Source organism: Staurois parvus, unplaced genomic scaffold (assembly GCF_062004578.1).
Source record: "Staurois parvus isolate SC_StPar_1 unplaced genomic scaffold, SC_StPar_1.0 ptg000066l, whole genome shotgun sequence".
Lineage (NCBI taxonomy): Eukaryota > Metazoa > Chordata > Amphibia > Anura > Ranidae > Staurois > Staurois parvus.
Window position 1 is genome coordinate 9,620,613 of NW_028317862.1, and position 20,909 is coordinate 9,641,521.

Sequence of the window (20,909 nt, forward strand, 5' to 3'; positions counted from 1 at the left end):
GAACATGAGTATTTTGAAGGATTTTAAGTACTGGTAAGTCAATACTTTTTTCAATTGAAAAATCTGATGTTTTTAAATGGTGTTGCCTCGGAAGGGGGGTAGTCTTATATGGCGAGTATAGCCCAAAACCTATGTTTTAACTGGAAAATTAGGGGGTCGTTTTATACACCCAGTCGCCTTATATACCGGAAAATACAGGATTTAAAAAAAATAATTTTATATATATATATATATATATATATACACAGTTGCAAGAAAAAGTATGTAAACCCCTTGGGATTACGTGGAGTTTTGCATGAATTTGGCATAAAATGTGCTCTGAACGTCATCTAAGTCACAACAATAGAAGAGCACAGTCTGCTGAACATAATACTACACAAACATTAGATGTTGCCATGGTTTAATTGCACATAACATGTAAACAATCACAGTGCAGGGAGGAAAAAGTATGTGAGGCCCTAGCTTAATGACTTCTCCCAGAGCTAATTGGAACCAGGAGTGAGCCAACTTTGACTCCAATCAGTGTGATGATATTCGATGTGTTGCTGACAGCTATCCTGCCCTTAAAAAACACACACCTGTTTTGGGTTTACTGGTTTCAAGAAGCACTGTCTGATGTGAACCATGCCTCGCAGAAAAGAGCTCTCAAAAGACCTACGATCAAGAATTGTTGACTTGCATGAAGCTGGAAAGGGTTACAAAAGTATCTCCAAAAGCTTTGATGTTCATGTGTCCATGGTAAGACAGACTGTCTACAAATGGAGAAAGTTTAGCACTGTTGCTACTCTCCCTAGGCGTGGTCGTCCTGTAAAAATGACTGCAAGAGCACAGCGTAGAATGCTGCATGAGGTAAAGAAGAATCCCAGAGTGTCAGCTAAAGACCTACAGAAATCTCTGGCACATGCTAACATTTTTGTTGACACATCTACAATAAGGAAAACATTAAACAAGAATGGAGTACATGGGAGGACACCACGGAGGAAGCCATTGCTGTCCAAAAAGAATATTGCAGCACGTTTGAAGTTTGCAAAAGAGCACCTGGATGTTCCACAGCACTACTGGCAAAATATACTGTGGACAGATGAAACCAAGATTGAGTTGTTTGGGAAGAACACACAACACTATGTGTGGAGAAAAAAAGGCACAGCACACCAACATCAAAACCTCATCCCCACTGTAAAACATGGTGGAGGGAGCATCATGGTTTGGGGCTGCTTTGCTGCCTCAGGGCCTGGACGGATAGTTGTCATTGATGGGAAAATGAATTCCAGAGTTTATCAAGACATTTTGCAGGAAAACGTACCACCATCTGTCTGCCAACTGAAGTTCCGCAGAGGATGGGTGATGCAACAGGACAATGACCCAAAGCATACAAGTAATTCAACAAAACAATGGCTGCAACAGCACAGAATACGCCTTCTGGAGTGGCCCAGTCAGAGTCCTGACCTCAACCCGATTGAAATGCTGTGGCATGACCTTAAGAGAGCGATTCACACCAGACATCCCAAGAATATTGCTACACTGAAACAGTTTTGTGAAGAGGAGTGGTCCAAAATTACTCCAGATCGTTGTGCAGGTCTGATCTGCAACTACAGGAAACGTTTGGTTGAGGTTATTGCTGCCAAAGGAGGGTCAACCAGTTATTAAGTCCAAAGGCTCACATACTTTTTCCTCCCTGCACTGTGAATGTTTACATGTTATGTGCAATTAAACCATGGCAACATCTAATGTTTGTGTAGTATTACGTTCAGCAGACTGTGTTCTCCTATTGTTGTGACTTAGATGACGTTCAGAGCACATTTTATGCCCAATTCATGCAAAACTCCACGTAATCCCAAGGGGTTCACATACTTTTTCTTGCAACTGTATATATATATATATATATATATATATATATATATATATATATATACACACACACACACACACACACACACACACACACACACACACACACATACATATATACACACACACACACTGTATGTTGAAATGCATTTTTATTACAAAATATATAAAAAATACTTTTTAAAAATACATTTCAAATATACTGTATGTCTTTAAAGATAAAAATCAGCATTTTTGGAATGCATTTACAAATATATGTAAAAGTATATGTTAAAATGACTTTTATATGTTAAAAAAAAAATCTGAAGAATAGAATTAAAATATATATATTTTGAAAAATATTTTGTAATATATGAAAAATATTTAAAAAAATATTTTTTAAATATATTCTTCAGATTTTTTTTTAACATATAAAAAAGTCATTCTGACATATAATTTTACATATATTTGTAAATGCATTCCAAAAATGTAGATTTGTATTTTTAAAGACATACAGTATATTTGAAATGTATTTTTAAAAACACATTTCATATATTTTGTAATAAAAACGCATTTCAACATACAGTATATGTACAGGTAAAACTCAAAAAATTAGAATATCGTGCAAAAGTTAATTTACTTCAGTGCAATATTCTAGGCTCAAAGTGCCCCACTCTAATCAGCCAATTAAGTCATAACACCTGCAAAGGGTTCCTGAGCCTTTAAATGGTCTCTCAGTCTGGTTCAGTAGGAGTCGCAGTCATGGGAAAGACTGCTGACCTGACAGTTGTGCAGAAAACCATCATTGACACCCTCCATAAGGAGGGAAAGCCTCAAAAGGTAATTGCAAAAGAAGCTGGATGTTCCCAAAGTGCTGTATCAAAGCACATTAATAGTAAGATATGTGGAAGGGAAAAGTGTGGAAGAAAAAGGTGCACAAGCAGCAGTGATGACCACAGCCTGGAGAGGATTGTCAGTAAAAGGCCATTCAAACGTGTTGGGGACTTTCACAAGGAGCGGACTGAGGCTGGAGTCAGTGCATCAAGAGCCACCACACACAGAGGGATCCTGGACATGGGGTTCAAATGTCGTATTCCTCTTGTCAAGCCGCTCATGAACAACAAACAACGTCAGAAGCGTCTTAACTGGGCTAAAGAAAAACAGACCTGGTCTATTGCTCAGTGGTCCAAAGTCCTCTTTTCTGATGAGAGAAACTTTTGCATCTTATTTGGAAACCAAGGACCCAGAGTATGGAGGAAGAATGGAGAGGCACACACTGCAAGATGCTTGAAGTCCAGTGTGAAGTTTCCACAGTCTGTGTTGATTTGGGGAGCCATGTCACCTACTGTGCTTCATTAAGTTCAGGGTCAACGCAGCCGTCTACCAGGAGATTTAGGAGCACTTCATGCTTCCTTCCGCAGACAAGCTTTATGGGGATGCTGACTTCATTTTCCAGCAGGACTTGGCACCCACCCACACTGCCAAAAGCACCAAAACCTGGTTCAATGACCATGGGATTACTGTGCTTGAGTGGCCAGCAAACTCACCTGACCTGAACCCCATAATCTATGGGGCATTGCCAAGAGAAAGATGAGAGACATGAGACCGAACAATGCAGAAGAGCTGAAGGCCACTATTGAAGCATCCTGGTCTTCCATAACACCTCAGCAGTGCCACAGGCTGATAGCTTCCATGCCATGCCACAATGAGGCAGTAATTTCTGCAAAAGGGGCCCAAACCAAGTACTGAGTACATATGCATTGCTTATACTTTTCAGAGGTCTGATATTGTTCTATGTACAATCCTTGTTTTATTGATTGCATATAATATTCTAATTTTCTGAGATTGTGAAGTTGGGGTTTTCATGAGCTGTAAGCCATAATCATCACAATTCTGACAAATCACAGCCTGAACTATCTTGCTTTGCATGTAATGAGTCTATCTCATATTAGTTTCACCTTTTAATTTGCATTACTGAAATAAATTAACTTTTGCCCGATATTCTAATTTTTCGAGTTTCACAGGTATATATATATATATATATTTTTTAAATATATTGAATATGGCCAAAACTGTAGTATATCAAATAAGTCAATATATTTGGGAAGAATACTTTTAAAATTATTTCAAATATATTTTTCTCCATATGGGTTTGGTTGCATAAGTGTGCACACCCTCTTATAACTAGGGATGTAGCTGTGTTAGGAAATGATGCAATCACATTCAAAATCATGTTAAATAGGAGTCAGTACGCACCTGCCATCATTTAAAGTGCCTCTGATTACCCCAAATAAAGTTCAGCTGTTCTAGTAGGTCTTTCCTGACATTTTCTTAGTCACATCCTACAGCAAAAGCCATGGTCCGCAGAGAGCTTCCAAAGCATCAGAGGCATCTCATTGTTAAAAGGTATCAGTCAGGAGAAGGGAACAAAAGAATTTCCAAGGGATTAGATATACCATGGAACACAGTGAAGATAGTCATCATCAAGTGGAGAAAATATGGCGCAACAGTGACAGTACCAAGAACTGGACGTCCCTCCAAAATTGATGAAAAGACAAGAAGAAAACTGGTTTGGGAAGCTGCCAAGAGGCCTACAGCAGCATTAAAGGAGCTGCGGGAATATCTGGCAAGTACTGGCTGTGTGGTACATGTGACAACAATCTCCTAAATTCTTCATATGTCTGGGCTATGGGGTAGACTGGCAAGACGGAAGCCTTTTCCTCCGAAGAAAAACATCCAAGCCCAGCTAAATTGTGCAAAAACACATCTGAAGTCTCCCAAAAGCATGTGAGAAAATGTGTTCTGGTCTGATGAAAGCAAGGTTGAACTTTCTGATTATAATTCCAAAAGATATGTTTGGCACAAAAACAACACTGCACATCAGCAAAAGAACACCATACACACAGTGAAGCATGGTGGCGGCAGCATCTCGCTTTGGGGCTGTTTTTCTTCAGCTGGAGCTGGGGCTTTAGTCAAGGTAGAGGGAATTATGAACAGTTCCAATTGCCAGTCAATATTGGCACAAATCCTTTAGGCTTCTGCTAGAAAACTGAACATGAAGAGGAACTTCATTTATCAGCATGACAACAACCCAAAGCATACATCCAAATCAACAAAGAAGTGGCTTCACCAGAAAAAGATTAAAGTTTTGGAATGTCCCAGCCAGAGCCCAGACCTGAATCTGATCGAAAATCTGTAGTGTGATCTGAAGAGGGCTGTGCACAAGATATGCCCTCGCAATCTGACAGATTTGGAGTGTTTTTGCAAGGAAGAGTGGGCAAATATGCCAAGTCAAGATGTGCCATGCTGGTAGACTCATACCCAAAAAGACTGATTGCTGTAATAAAATCAAAAGGTGCTTCAACAAAGTATTAGTTTAAGGATGTGCAACCACATTATTTTAGTTTTTTATTTCCCTCCACCAAAGGATTTCAGTTTGTTGTTCAACTGAGTTATAGAGTTTATAGGTTACATTAACCTCCCTGCCGTTAATCCCGAGTGTGGCTCGGGGTTAATTTTCAGTACCAAAAGTGGTAACCCTGAGCCACAATCAAGATTACACTGTAGCGCTTCTCCTGCGATCTCCCAATCCTTACCTTGTCCTGCGATCCCTTGATGTCCTCCGGCCATGTCCTCCGGCCGATGCCGGCATCCCTCTTCGGGGTTCCCTTCCCTGCGAGCTTCGGGACGCATGGGGGCAGAACCAGCGTGAAGTTCAAAAAAGCTGTAATATGACATACACAGAATACATTGTAATCTATTAAGATTACATTACTGTACCAAACCATTTACCTCAGTTTTGTCCCTAGTGCTTTGTCCAGTGCCCTGCCCATACTTTTACCGTTCTTTCTGCCTGAAAACTTAAGAACGTCCATGGCATCCAAAAAGCATCCCTTTTGGTCAAAAGCGGTTTTAGACCAGCTAGAAGACAGTGACCGTGAATTAGAATCACTAGAAGAATTTAGCAATAGTGATTTGTGGGGAAATTCGTCATCAGACACTGAAAGTGACAACAGCGACGATTCTGCGACTGAGCTAAGCGATGTGCGAACTTGGTGCTCTATTGACTGTGGTACGGATCAGGCAGCACCCCCAAGATTCCAATTTACTGGAGTATCTGGTATTAAAGTAGACGTTGAACACGAGAACCCCTTGGCATTCTTACAATTATTTCTGACCGATGAGGTTATTGAAAAAATAGTTACTGAGACAAACCGGTACCAAAAGAAACAATTGACTACTCTGCATCAGAAGTTTCCAAGAAGCAGAAAGTGGGAGCCAGTGACCAAAGATGACATTTGGAAATTTCTGCACCTAACAATACTTCAGGGAGTGGTGGGGAAACCCCTGCAGAAGTGGTATTGGACAACTAATAAATTATTTGCCACTCCATTCTTTGGCACAGTCATGTCAGAGTACAGATTTTACCTGATCATGAAATTTTTACACTTCGAAAACAACGAAGAATTTGATGAAACTACTCATCCTGCACCAAAACTAAAGAAAATTTGGGAAGTATCTCAAATGATTCTAAAGAATTTCCAACGGAGCTATGTGCCAAAAAGAGAACAGCATAAATGAAAGTCTAATGGCCTACAAGGGAAGGTTCAGCTGGGTACAATACATTGCATCAAAGAAAAAACGATTCAGAGTAAAATCCAACATGCTATGAGAATCGTCAACTGGCCACGTTTGGAATTCAGTCATATACACTGGAAAAGGAACAAAATTCAAAACAAAATACAGCAACTATGGAATGGCAACATCTTCCATTCTTTCACTCATTGAGCCATTGCTAAATCAGGGCTAATGCGTAACAACCAACAACTTTTATACATCTCCTGAACTTTCTGAGTTTCTTCTGCAAAACAAAACCGATGCCTATGGAACCGTTAGGGCTAACCAGCATGACATGCCGCCAATGTTTGGCAATAAGAAGCTGAAGACTGGAGAAATGGTTGCCTGGCAGAAAGGCAAAATGATGGCACTGCGATGGTGTGACAAGATAGATGTGTGCCTAATGAGTACAATTCATAATACCTCCACTGTTACGGTACGCACAAAAGGTGGGAAAGAAATCATGAAGCCACAAATAGTGATAGACTACAATAACACCATGGGAGGTGTCGACAGAGCCGACCAAGCAATGACATTCTACCCAGCAATGAGGAAACAGCAAAAGAAGTACTACAAGAAGATCTTGAGGCATCTTCTTGAGCAATGCTTGTGGAAAGCCTACATTCTGCTAAAAAAAAAAAAAAAAAGAGTGACAAGCCTACGATTCATTCTGACTTAATTTGGAAAATTGCCGAACGTATCTTTGTGAACCACCAAACACTATCAATGACTGTGAATAGAGGTCGTCGTGCTGTTGGCGTTGTCAACCCGCAACGCCTGACTGGTCGTCACTTTTCTGGACTACATCCCACCAACCGAGAAAAAGTCAGCACCTACAAGGATGTGCGTGGTTTGTTGCTTGAAGCAAAATGACAGTGGAAAAAAAATCAGAAAGGAAACCAGGTTCCATTGTCCTGACAGTGACATCGGACTTTGTGCAGTCCCATGTTTCAAAATTTTTCATAACCAGGAGGTTTACTAAACCAAAATGCAGTGTCTAGTAATATTGCACCCTTGTTTGGACAAATTTCAGTGTTTTTGATTTGATTACATTATTGAATTAAATTTATTATTATAATATTTTGTATAATTATTTAATATATTATAATTTATGATTTTGTGTTTCAAACTTTATCATACCCAGGATGTTTACTAGGCTCTTGTTTGGACAGATTTAAGTGAGTTATTCCTAAGAATTACATACCTACAATATAAAACAAATTTCAATGCAAAACAATGTACCGCTTTGACATTCAAAAATACGGACATAATCAGACTGCCAGGGAGGTTAAAGGTGTAAAAAGTTCTGATGTTATTTATGTTTGTCTCATTTTTTTACATCACAGAAAGCTGACATTTTCACAGGGGTGTGTAGACTTTTTATATCCACTGTATATGCTTGACGGTCTGGATTTGCCTCTTCTATTCTGTGGCATCATCCCATGGAGGAATAACAGGGTCTCTAGGAAAGACTGGGGTATATTCCTAACAAGTCAAAGATAGCAGCACCCAATGGAGGAATAACCTAGTCTATGGGAAATACTAGAATATATTCCTGACACTCATGAGCTAAGGATGCTACTTGAATGAGTAGAAAATCATCTTCAGAAAGGCTGAGCAAAACAGACTAAGTGGTTAATTCATTTCAAGTATATGTCTGGTCAAAATTTAAAAAAAAAAATCAATACATTTCTGTAATACACAATACATTTCCATAGGTTTTATCTGTTTAAAAACCACAAGTTAGAAAAATTCACCACACTGTAAATCTGGCAACACAGCCATGAGGCTAAACAAGAAAAATCTATGTGTGTATGGCTGCATACATTTAACCAACCAGAGAGACAATCCTTTAAATCTGTTCAAAATGTTGAATGTTAGTCAAGAACTGGCTTTTTAGTGCATTAGAAGAAAAATTTTAAATCACTGGCTATGAGTAATATTATTGTTTTATATCTACGGTATCTACTTACAGGAGTTGTCAGGATAATGTGTGCGTGTTGAATCTCAAACAAGTCATCCACCTCTGTATCTCCTGTGAGCTCCTTACATTGTAGGCCAATGGGTTCAAATTTCTTCTTCCAGTTGTCAAACCGCTGACCACATAATGCTTTTATGGGTGCCACTGAAAAAACATCAGCATTACTCTGAGCTCATTAGACTGAATATATTTTAAAATTGTGGGGGTTAGATGTAAAGTAGGTTTCTGCCGCTTTCAGTCTCTACAGTTTGTTCTCCTGTATTCAATTTTTAAATACATTGGTAAGTACATTGAACTTTCTATTTCCCTGATAGGATATATATACAGTTGTGTTCAAAATAATAGCAGTCAGACATCGCTAACCTGATCAATCACGGTTTTTGGTAGAAATGATATTTCTACATGGCAAATAATTTACTAGCAGGTGTAGTAGAGTAATAGAAATCCAACAGACCCAACAGTCATGACATGTGGAGTTCTATTAGTGAGGTCATTCATTCTTTGAAAAACAGGTGGCAATTATTGCCCTTATTTAAGGAAGGAAGGCAGCAAATGTTGTACATGCTGGTTACAGTGCATTTCTCTCTGAAATTCTGAGGAAAATGGGTCGTTCCAGACATTGTTCAGAAGAACAGCGTAGCTTGATTAAAAAGTTGATTGGAGAGGGGAAAACATATAAAGAAGTGCAGAAAATGATAAGCTGCTCAGCTAAAATGATCACCAATGCTTTAAAATGGCAACCAAAACCTGAAAGATGTGGAAGAAAGCGAAAAACTACCATTCGAATGGATAGAAGAATAGCCAAAATGGCAAGGACTCAGCCAACAATCAGCTCCAGGAAGATCAAAGAAGGTCTAAAGTTAGATGCGAGTACTGTTACAATTAGAAGACGCCTATGTGAAGCCAAGCTATCTGCAAGAAGCCCCCGCAAAGTCCCACTGTTGAAAAAAAGACATGTGCTGAAGAGGTTACAATTTGCCAAAGAGCACATTGACTGGCCTAAAGAGAAATGGCGCAACATTTTGTGGACTGATGAAAGTAAGATTGTTCTTTTTGGGTCTAGTGGCCAAAGACAGTTTGTCAGATGACCCCCAAACACTGAATTCAAGCCACAGTACACTGTGAAGACAGTGAAGCATGGTTGCGCAAGTATCATGATATGGGGATGTTTCTCATACTACGGTGTTGGGCCTATTTATCGCATACCAGGGATCATGAATCAGTTTGAATACATCAGAATACTTGAAGAGGTCATGCTGCCTTATGCTGAAGAGGAAATGCCCTTGAAATGGGTTTTCCAACAAGACAACGACCCCAAACACACCAGTAAACGTGCAACATCTTGGTTCAAGACCAACAAGATTGACGTTATGGAGTGGCCAGCCCAATCCCCGGATCTTAATCCAACAGAAAACTTGTGGGGTGACATCAAAAATGCAGTTTGAGGAAAAACCAAGAAATAGAGAAGAACTGTGGAATGTAGTCCAATCATCCTGGGCTGGAATACCTGTTCACAGGTGCCAGAAGTTGGTTGACTCCATGCAACACAGATGTACAGCAGTTTTCAGAAACAGTGCTTATACAACTAAATATTAATTAAGTGATTCAAAGGAAAGCAAAATTTTCAAACATTTTCAGTTTATATAGTGAATGTTTTGAGTTTGTAAAGAAGAATACAAACACTGCTCTTTTTTTGAACAGTCTAATATTCACTTTTCTTCTATTTTTTTTTTAGAGGAACAACACAAATTTGATATATTTTTCTTCATGTTTTGATTTGGAATAGAATGTGTAGTGTTCCCAATGCATTTGAGTGTGTGGAAATAAAAGCTATTAGAAGGATTTTGAGCTTTATTCACTTTTTTCAACACACTGCTATTATTCTGAACACAACAGTGTGTGTGTGTATATATATATATATATATATATATACACACACACACACATATACATATACACACACACATACACAAACTTTAATGTCTTCCCAGTCTTAGTCTGTAGGGTTCAATATTGAGTTGGCTCACCCTTTGCAGGTATAACAGCTTCAACTCTTCTGGGAAAGCTGTCCACAAGGTTTAGGAGTGTGTCTATGTGACTGTTTGACCATTTTTCCAGAAGCGCATTTGTGAGGTCAGGCACGGATATCGGATGAGAAGGCTTGGCTCGCAGTCTCCGCCCTAATTCATCCCAAAGGTGTTCTATAGGGTTGAGGGGTCAGGACTCAATGCAGGCCAGTCAAGTTCCTCCACCCCAAACTCGCTCATCCATGTCTTTATGGACCTTGCTTTGTGCACTGGTGCGCAGTCATGTTGGAACAGGAAGGATCCACCCCTAAACTGTTCCCACAAAGTTGAAAGCATGAAATTTTCCAAAATGTGTGCTGACGCCTTAAGAGTTCCCTTCACTGGAACTAAGGGGCCAAGCCCAACCCCTGAAAACAACCCCACACCATAATCTCCCCCTCCACCAAACGTTATACTTGGGACAATGCAGTTATGTAATATATGTGAATTTTACGGTATCCCTTAAATATATATCACACAAATATTTAAAAAAAAAAAAAATTAAATTTAACAGTCCAAAAATAGATAAGAAATAAATTAAATAAATAATGTTATAAAAGTCACTCTGTGCCAACTTTCAATCATCATTCAACATTCCTGTCTGGCATCTTCATCTCTTATGATTAAGTCAGGTGACAAAACATGTCAAGAGAAGTGATGTCAGACGCATAGAGGAACTGGAAGTGATCTGGCGGCCATTTTAGAATATGGCAAAACCTCCTAGAAGTCCATGTGGAGAAACCAGGGAACTCTGAGAGGTTTGGATATTCTGATAAAGGCTATTTTAAAGAGGAATCATGATGTAAGCATATTCAATAAAGTATTTTAAATTGTATATGCAGGTTTACGCTATGATTTATTCTATATATGGTGGGCATCGGTGGAGATTCATGGTTATACTTGAAAGCTACTATATCTGAATGACATCTGGATCTGATCCATGAGGCTGTGATGATCCTTTGGTTGAAGCAGAATTTGTGATAATACCCTCGCCGGGAGGTGTAAAGGCATATTATTTACATATTTTTGGTAAGGGTATTCACTCCTTACACCATAGCTGTGGACACAGTGTTTCACATGTTGTTTTTGGATGCATATTTTTCACTCCATTGATTCACTGGCACTGTTTTGACACTTTCACTCTTTTCACTATTTGTGATCACGCATGGTTGTTTGCGTTTATCAAATCTGTTTCATTTGGTCAACCGGACATGTCGCTTTTTCGCAGACTACAGCTCCTCACCATCTGCTGTAGAACCTTCTGGGTTGGCCAGTGTGTGGTGGCCCGTTGCCAATACTTCGGCCCTTCTTTGGCATAAAGTTGATGGTCTAGGTCTCTCAGCACGTTCATACCTAGTGTCATGTCCATCCCTCTCCAGGGCGAATGATCCACCAGCACGACCCCCTTCTTGCCGACGTCTTGCCCACACTGCCGGACCCACATCCAGACTATTCCTCAGACGTCCATCTCTCTGTTATTGGCAGCCGTCAGTTTGATGACGCTCCCGTCTTCCGGCTCCATCATATGTCCAAAGTGTCTTTCGAAGAATTCCAGAGGCATAAGGGTGCATTCCGACCCTGTATCAACTAGGCAGCGTACCTTCTGGCCTTCCAACTCGGCTTCCTTAACGGGGCTGCTGGCATACAGGTCGTGTTCCTCATGCTTAGGGCTTAGCTTCTGGTGTACCGCTGCAGGACGCCCAGCTACTGCGGCGGTCGAAAGCTTAATGTCGGCTCGGACTTCATCTGTTCTGGGCACTCTCCGGCCATATGGCCGTACTGTCGACAAGCCCAACAGAGGGATCCCCTTTTGACGTGCCCCCGCAGCGGAGTTATCCTGGGTGGAGTGGCGCAGGGTGCTGGGGTCATTTCCGGAGGCGGGGAGATTCTGCCTTCATCTGGGACACTTCCAGCCGAAGTTCTCTTAATTCTGTCCACAGGGCATGGACCACATCCTTTAAGGATTCTGAGTCTTTAGATGCAGGCTGACCTCTTGTAGCATGGGTACTACTCACTATTCTCGCCGCCACAGGTATGCACTCTTCCTCTCTCTCCACGGCGGCTAAGTAGATGCTGTCGAATGTCATGTTGGGCGCCGTCTGGGTCATCTCTTGCAATTTGTCCTGTAAGAACTTGTTGGAGAGCCCCACTATGAACTGGTCTCGTAGTAGCCGGTCCACCTCCCGGAAAGCTCCCATGGCCTCTGGATCTCGCCACTGTATTTCATTTATTGTCTCCTGTAGGGCATTGGAGTACTGCATCAGGGTCTCGCCCTCTTGCTGTGGTCGGTTGAAGAAATGGCTCCGCAGCTGCACTACTTTCGCACGCCCCCCTTGGGCTCTCTCCAGCAGGGAGAATATTTTCTCTAGGGTGTCTCTCTCAGATTCGGGCCTTACCATCACTGTCCGTCTGATGTCACCCTCTAGAGCCCCCAATGCAACCTCTGCCCGCAGCTCGGAAGTCAGGTGGCATTCTAACCGCACTTCGCACTCTTTCAGTCCAGTCCTGCAACGTCATATTTTTACCGTCAAATTTTGGCAGGTGACTCAACAGCGTCCCCACGGGAATGTAACCTACTGGTACGGGCAGGGTGGGGGCAAGCTGTATCAGCGGTGTTAGGGCAGCTTGGTCTTGCACTGGCGCACCGAGCTGGGTCCTGGACCGGTGCAATTGGTGCCAGGGGAAGATCTCCCTCTGCATTCCCGTCCATAACGGTCGCTGTATCCTGCCGACTACGCCAAGTTGTAAGCCGTGTACCAGCGTTGGCTCCCCAGGATACAGTGAAGTCATGAACGAGGAAAGCAACCCCAACACCAGCTTTTGCCACAACAGAATTTTACTTCGATGTGGCAAATAAATACAACCACAAATGCTGAGAACATACCATAAATTTACATACACCCAGCCCAAAGGCTGAGACCCTTGTGCTGCACAGCACGGCGCCTTCTGATGGATGAAGGTAAAAAGTGTAGTAATTTACCTACTGGCGGGCACAACTAAGCTGCCACACCTTACCCGTTATTACCCTAAAAGAGCAGGAATCAGTGTATGGGTGTATGGTATGGGCTAGCCTACGGTGCAGCACAACAGCTTACAATCTTACACAAATCTACAGTATTCCCCCTCCCATAACTGGTCCTGTAGCACGTGCCTGAGTATTCCTTCTGAGCAAAAACGCCAGGCTGGCTTGAGTTTGTGGGATGTTATCAGCTCTCCAATGTGAACTGTCACTTTAAGTTATGGAGTCCTTCCAATGATCAGTAATAACACTTGTGGCCTGACACAAACAGAGATCCTAACTAACTATAGGTCTGGACTAAGTCACTAGGCGCCAACACTGAAATGAGGTGCGTGCACGATCTTACCGACCCGGGTCTGCTTTGCATCCGCTGGTGACTCGCAGTGTATGTTGCTTTGTTCCTCTGCTCTCATCAGCATTCCTGGCAGCAATCTTCCTTTCTCTGAACAAGATCAGGGTCTTGGACACGATCAGCTTCACCTAGCTGCAGCTCTGGTTACTGAGGGATGCTCTCATACCTGGATGCCATCAGATTCTCTGTTCACATGGCTCCTGCATTCACCATCCTGTAAACATGGCTGCTGTCTCTCTCCTTCCTGTTCTCTAAATTCAGTGTGATCTTCCATACTTCTTTTGTCTCTTATTTCTCCTCAATTTGCTCTTTTCCACCCTCAATTCCCTTATACTTCCCTTCCTTATGCAGAGTTTTAACTTTAATACCCCCTCCCCATTCCCTCCCATCCACCCCCCCATTACTCCCTTCCCATCCCACTCCCCTCCCAATACCCACCCCCTTACTGCCCCGCTACTCATTTCCCAAACCATTCCCCCCCACCCAAAACCCCCCCTTTTGCAACCCAATCCATTTTTAGGCCTCTAAGTTGCCTACTAATCATTTGTGGGTCTATGCCCACCATTGATTTAAACCTTGGGGCTGAACTCCTCCCATGAACAGCTCTCCCTCTTTCCAACCTCCCCAATTACCCTCCGAATATCTGTTTATTTCTATTAACTTTAATTTTCACAGTGCGTTTGAGGGAAAAAAAAAACAAAAAAAAAAAACACGGATCTCCGAAGGAAATGCCATAAGGAGGAAGAAGTAGATAGGGGACAGAGAGAAAAAAAAAACAAAAAAACAAAAACAAACCACAAACACCCCTCTATCTCCTCCTCACCTCCCTCTTCTAACAGTCTGCCAATCCTCCTTTCCCCCAACACCTATTTCTCCCTCTTCTTCCCACCCAGTAATCACTGTTCTATGCAATTCCAGTCTATCACAGAAGTCTCTCACATCCTCTAGAAATCTCAAATAAGCTGTAACACCATTCTTCCATCCGATTAAACACGCTGGGTTGCCCCATCTATAGTGTACATTCCGTTCTCTCATCTGTTCTAACAAGGGTTTCAAGGATCTCTTTCTCCACAGAGTCTCAGGCGATAAATCCACAAAAATCTGAATGTTTATTTCTCCATACTTAATAATTGTTCTTCCTTTAATCCTTCTCCAAATCTCTTCCTTTTCCCCATACTTGTACAACTGAGCAACCACATCTCTTGGTTTTTCCTTCTCATTTCCTTGGTGAAGCTTTCCTGATCTATATAATCCATCCAATTTGGCTAACTCTGTTTCAGGTCTGTCCATAATGGTGTTTAAAATTTTACAAACTATTTCTTGCAGTTCTCCCCCTTTAAAGATTTCTGGGATTCCTCGTATCCTAAGGTTGCTTCTCCTATCCCTGTTTTCTTGTACTTCCAACTTATACAGCAATTTTTTCTGCGAGTTCCTAATAGTAGTAGTCCTTTTTTCTAAATCTGAGATGTTTTGGGTTTGATTTTTAACTTTTCCCTCCGTTTCTTCCATTCTCAGTAACAAATGCCCCAGATCCTGCCGTATGCTTGTCATTTCTTGCTTTAAAGCTTTTTCCAGATTTTTAAACATTTCTGCCATTTCGTTTTTATTCGGTACTTGTAAATCATTTTCAGGATCTTTCCTCTCTGTGTTTTCTGTCATTTGTTGGCTGCTAATATCCAGACCTAATGATAATCTAGGGCTATTTTCCAGGCTAAAAACTAAAAATTCTTCCTGCGCCCAGTGAAACACCCTACTTCAGGTTCTATCCTGCTGCTGTGCAATGTGGTCAACACAAATTGTGAAAAATAAAGATAAACAGCGCAAACATAGACCTCTACATCAAATCAACATACAAAGTGCAAACATATATAGAAAATTAATTTATAATTAATTAAATTAATAGTGAAGTCCATCAAAATTAATAAACCAAAGTTCAAAAAATCTCAAAAAATATTTTTTGTGCAAAAAGAAATTTTCAAATTCTTCTTCTATTATAAAGAAACTTCCACCTTCCACCCGTGAAAACCAACATCAAATGCACTCACCAGATTTAGGTGAATGAAACGCCTTTAAGGAATTTATGGGCTCCTAAACCCTCTTTCGTATCCACTCTGTAGGAATCCTCACCTCCAGCATAGGCTCCACCATCCGACCAGGGAGAAAAAATCTCAGATAGTGTAATATTGCAAAACACCATTCATAAGTGAAATCAAGGATTAAGGCCACTCACATTAGAATCACTTTAAAAAGGCATATTTATTAGGACCAGCTTCTTTCCAAATGAACAGTAGATGTAAGGCAACCTCCCACGGAATCTCACATCACAGCTCCAGGTTACAGCAGAAGCTCCACAGAGACCACACATCTACAGATCCCAAAAGATGGCCGCTGGAACGCACCGCTCAGCGTGCGCTCCACTCACCGGAAGTGACGTCAGACGTAAGGAGTAACAACCGGAAATGCGTCAACGCGTTTCGCCCCTCCCATCGGGCGTTCTCAAGACGTTCATTTCCTGTCTGAAGCTCCCTTACATACCCAACAGGGACCCACCCCTCCGTTCCCATTGGTCAAAACACCTCCCCGGGATTATCAAAAAACCACTCCTCCTGTTATGTGACGTGAGAGTCCTTTACAAATGAGGCATATGCCTACACAATTTAAAATCATTTTTTAGGTTATTCCCAACACTGTTTAATTATCTCCCAGAAGCGACATGTATAATACCACATGTCCCTAGTGGGAAAAACACAAATACAATTTTAAACAATGCCTAACTATTACAAAAAAATTCTTTAATAAATGAGCAATGAATGACATCACTACTAGATAGCAATAAAAATATGAATTAAATATAAAATAATAATAAAAAAAATATAAAAATATAAAAATAATAAAAATAAAAATAAAATAAAAATAAAAATAAAAATCAAAAATAAAAATAAATAAAAAAAATAAAAATAAAATTAAAATGAATAACAAAAATAAAAATAAATGTGAAAATAAAAATACAAATAAAAATAAAAATATAAATATAAAATAAAAATGAAAATCAAAATAAATATAAATATAAATAAAAATAAATATAAAAATAAAATTAAAATAAAAATGAAAATAAAAATAAATATGAAGATGAAAATAAAAGTGAAAATAAAATGAAAATAAAAATAAAAATGAAAAAATGAAAATAAAAATAAATATAAATAATAAAAATAAATATAAAAATAATAAAAATAAAAATGAAAATATATATAAACATAAAAAATCAAAATAATATTTATTAAATACAAATACATTAAAATATATAAAAAATCTTTTTATTAGTGATAAGACACACCTGAGGGTTTTTATTGGAAATTAACTATGCTCTTACCAATTAGAAAAAAAACAAATAATGTCTATGTCCGAATTCAACCCCTTAGGGTACAGAGATCCCAATTGAAAGATCCATTTTGTTTCATTCTGCGAGATGCTCCTTACCATATCTCCTCCCCTCCAATGGGAAAAAATCCGATCAATCCCGCAGAATTTCAAACACGATGGATCCCTATTATGACACATTCTAAAATGGTAGGAAAGACTGTGATATTTATATCCTTTTTTAATATTTCTAATATGTTCACCTAATCTCACCGACAATTTCCTGGAAGTTCTACCTACGTATTGAAGGTGGCAAGAGCATTCCAACAAATACGTAACAAAGGAACTGTCACAAGATATAAAATTATTTATTTTATAAGAGGAACCCGTAGAGCAAGAATGAAACGAATCATATCTCCTCTTAGTATCTCCTTTCATATTTCTACATGCCATACACCTATTACATTTGTAGAAACCCACAGTATCCAAAAAAGTTGCCTTTTTCTTAGGAATATCTGGAATATTTTTTGCTAACTTCATTCTCAATGTGGGTGGTTTTCTGTAAATGAATGAAGGTCTCCCCAGTAGTAAATCATGGAGAACCTCATCCCTCTTCAGAATCGACCAGTGTTTCCTTATGATGTTTTCAATGACCTTATGTTGATTTGAGTAACCCGTAATAAAAGCCAGTTCACCTATTTTCTTCTTTTTCCTGCTCTTTGTTAGTAATTCATCTCTATTAATCCTCCTCACTTGATCCATTGCACCTGTTAAAATATTTTCTTCATAGCCTTTTTCTCTAAACCTTTCCAACAACATATTTGCTTGCTCTTGAAATGTCTTATTGTCATCACAATTATTATTATTTTTGTTATTCATTTTAATTTTATTTTTTTTATTTATTTTTATTTTTGATTCTTATTTTTATTTTATTTTTATTATTATTTTTATTTTTATATTTTTATATTTTTTTATTATTATTTTATATTTAATTCATATTTTTATTGCTATCTAGTAGTGATGTCATTCATTGCTCATTTATTAAAGAATTTTTTTGTAATAGTTAGGCATTGTTTAAAATTGTATTTGTGTTTTTCCCACTAGGGACATGTGGTATTATACATGTCGCTTCTGGGAGATAATTAAACAGTGTTGGGAATAACCTAAAAAATGATTTTAAATTGTGTAGGCATATGCCTCATTTGTAAAGGACTCTCACGTCACATAACAGGAGGAGTGGTTTTTTGATAATCCCGGGGAGGTGTTTTGACCAATGGGAACGGAGGGGTGGGTCCCTGTTGGGTATGTAAGGGAGCTTCAGACAGGAAATGAACGTCTTGAGAACGCCCGATGGGAGGGGCGAAACGCGTTGACGCATTTCCGGTTGTTACTCCTTACGTCTGACGTCACTTCCGGTGAGTGGAGCGCACGCTGAGCGGTGCGTTCCAGCGGCCATCTTTTGGGATCTGTAGATGTGTGGTCTCTGTGGAGCTTCTGCTGTAACCTGGAGCTGTGATGTGAGATTCCGTGGGAGGTTGCCTTACATCTACTGTTCATTTGGAAAGAAGCTGGTCCTAATAAATATGCCTTTTTAAAGTGATTCTAATGTGAGTGGCCTTAATCCTTGATTTCACTTATGAATGGTGTTTTGCAATATTACACTATCTGAGATTTTTTCTCCCTGGTCGGATGGTGGAGCCTATGCTGGAGGTGAGGATTCCTACAGAGTGGATACGAAAGAGGGTTTAGGAGCCCATAAATTCCTTAAAGGCGTTTCATTCACCTAAATCTGGTGAGTCCATTTGATGTTGGTTTTCACGGGTGGAAGGTGGAAGTTTCTTTATAATAGAAGAAGAATTTGAAAATTTCTTTTTGCACAAAAAATATTTTTGAGATTTTTTTGAACTTTGGTTTATTAATTTTGATGGACTTCACTATTAATTTAATTAATTATAAATTAATTTTCTATATATGTTTGCACTTTGTATGTTGATTTGATGTAGAGGTCTATGTTTGCGCTGTTTATCTTTATTTTTCACAATTTGTGTTGACCACATTGCACAGCAGCAGGATAGAACCTGAAGTAGGGTGTTTCACTGGGCGCAGGAAGAATTTTTAGTTTTTAGCCTGGAAAATAGCCCTAGATTATCATTAGGTCTGGATATTAGCAGCCAACAAATGACAGAAAACACAGAGAGGAAAGATCCTGAAAATGATTTACAAGTACCGAATAAAAACGAAATGGCAGAAATGTTTAAAAATCTGGAAAAAGCTTTAAAGCAAGAAATGACAAGCATATGGCAGGATCTGGGGCATTTGTTACTGAGAATGGAAGAAACGGAGGGAAAAGTTAAAAATCAAACCCAAAACATCTCAGATTTAGAAAAAAGGACTACTACTATTTGAAAATTTCTTTTTGCACAAAAAATATTTTTGAGATTTTTTGAACTTTGGTTTATTAATTTTGATGGACTTCACTATTAATTTAATTAATTATAAATTAATTTTCTATATATGTTTGCACTTTGTATGTTGATTTGATGTAGAGGTCTATGTTTGCGCTGTTTATCTTTATTTTCCAGGCTAGTTTCCATTTCCCCTTTTTCACTTCCACCTTGGGACCTTTCTGGAATCGCATTCCCCTGGGACGTATATTTTTTAATCGTACCCGTCTGGGACCCCTTAAGCCCGCTTCCTTTAGTGCTTTTATTCTTCATATCTTCTGTGTAAGCTATTCTCTTTAACCAACCCAGAGGAAGACTTTAGGATATATGTTAGGGTGTCATTATTGGTCTATTCTTTGTCAAACAACACTTCCTTTTCCTCGTCTCTTCTAGAGCCACTTAACCTTTTTTTTTTCTTTTTCCTTCCTCCACACTCTTAAGTTCCTCTGGGAATCCCCCGTCTCTCTTTTGCAAGCTGTTTAAATTCACATCCCACAGTCCAAAACACTATACATTTAAGATTTATTGTTATCCTGGGCCGTCTTCACTCACCCTCCTTCTTGAAGGAAGGAGGGTCCGCTTTTCTCTCCTGATTGTGTCCCAGGGGGATTCCTTCAGGGTCTCTTGTGGCCCTCTACCGATGGATGTCTGACCGCTGGCTCTACTGGGTGACAGGTTAGGGATTAGACCGGCATCTCCCTCTCCTCTCTGGGTGCCGGCCAGCTTCTCTCCTTACCAGTGCTCCTTTGAGACTGACCACGTGATCACACCGCGTCGCTCCGTCTCCCCGGCAGCCCCGCTGCTGTTTCACGGCTTGCCGCGTCGGAATCATCTCCTGGAGCTCGGTGCCTGCTCCCTCTCCTTCCCCTCTCACAGCGCCGGCATCTCCAGCCAGAGGACCTCCTCACACAGGTAGGGCTCCACACACTGTGCTGGGAGGGTTCTCAGGGTGGCTAGTAAGGAGGTTGCCGGAGAGCACTCACATCGTGCTCTCCTGCGCCATGTTTAGGCCCCGCCTCCTAAGTGAGTTCCTAAGAGGCTCATGATTAAGTGGCAGAAAAATGATAAATGGTTTTCAAAATTTTTTACAAATAAATATCTGAAAAAAGTGTCGCATGCATTTGTATTCAGCCCCCCTACGTAGAACCACCTTTCACTGCAATTACAGCTGCAAGTCTTTTTAGGGATGTCTCTACCAGTTTTCAACATCTAGAGTGAAATTTTTGCCCATTCTTTGAAAAATAGC

General features: G+C 40.0%; 1 protein-coding gene across 1 annotated transcript in view; it reads right to left on the minus strand.

Annotated features, from left to right (window-relative positions):
• The window catches only part of HFM1 (helicase for meiosis 1), a 271,262-nt gene that overhangs the window by 176,772 nt on the left and 73,581 nt on the right, over positions 1-20,909 (minus strand). Inside the window, exon 9 of the mRNA XM_089668958.1 lies at positions 8,418-8,569. Coding sequence (XP_089525084.1) covers positions 8,418-8,569 — 152 coding nt within the window. The remainder of the gene's footprint in view (positions 1-8,417; positions 8,570-20,909) is intronic.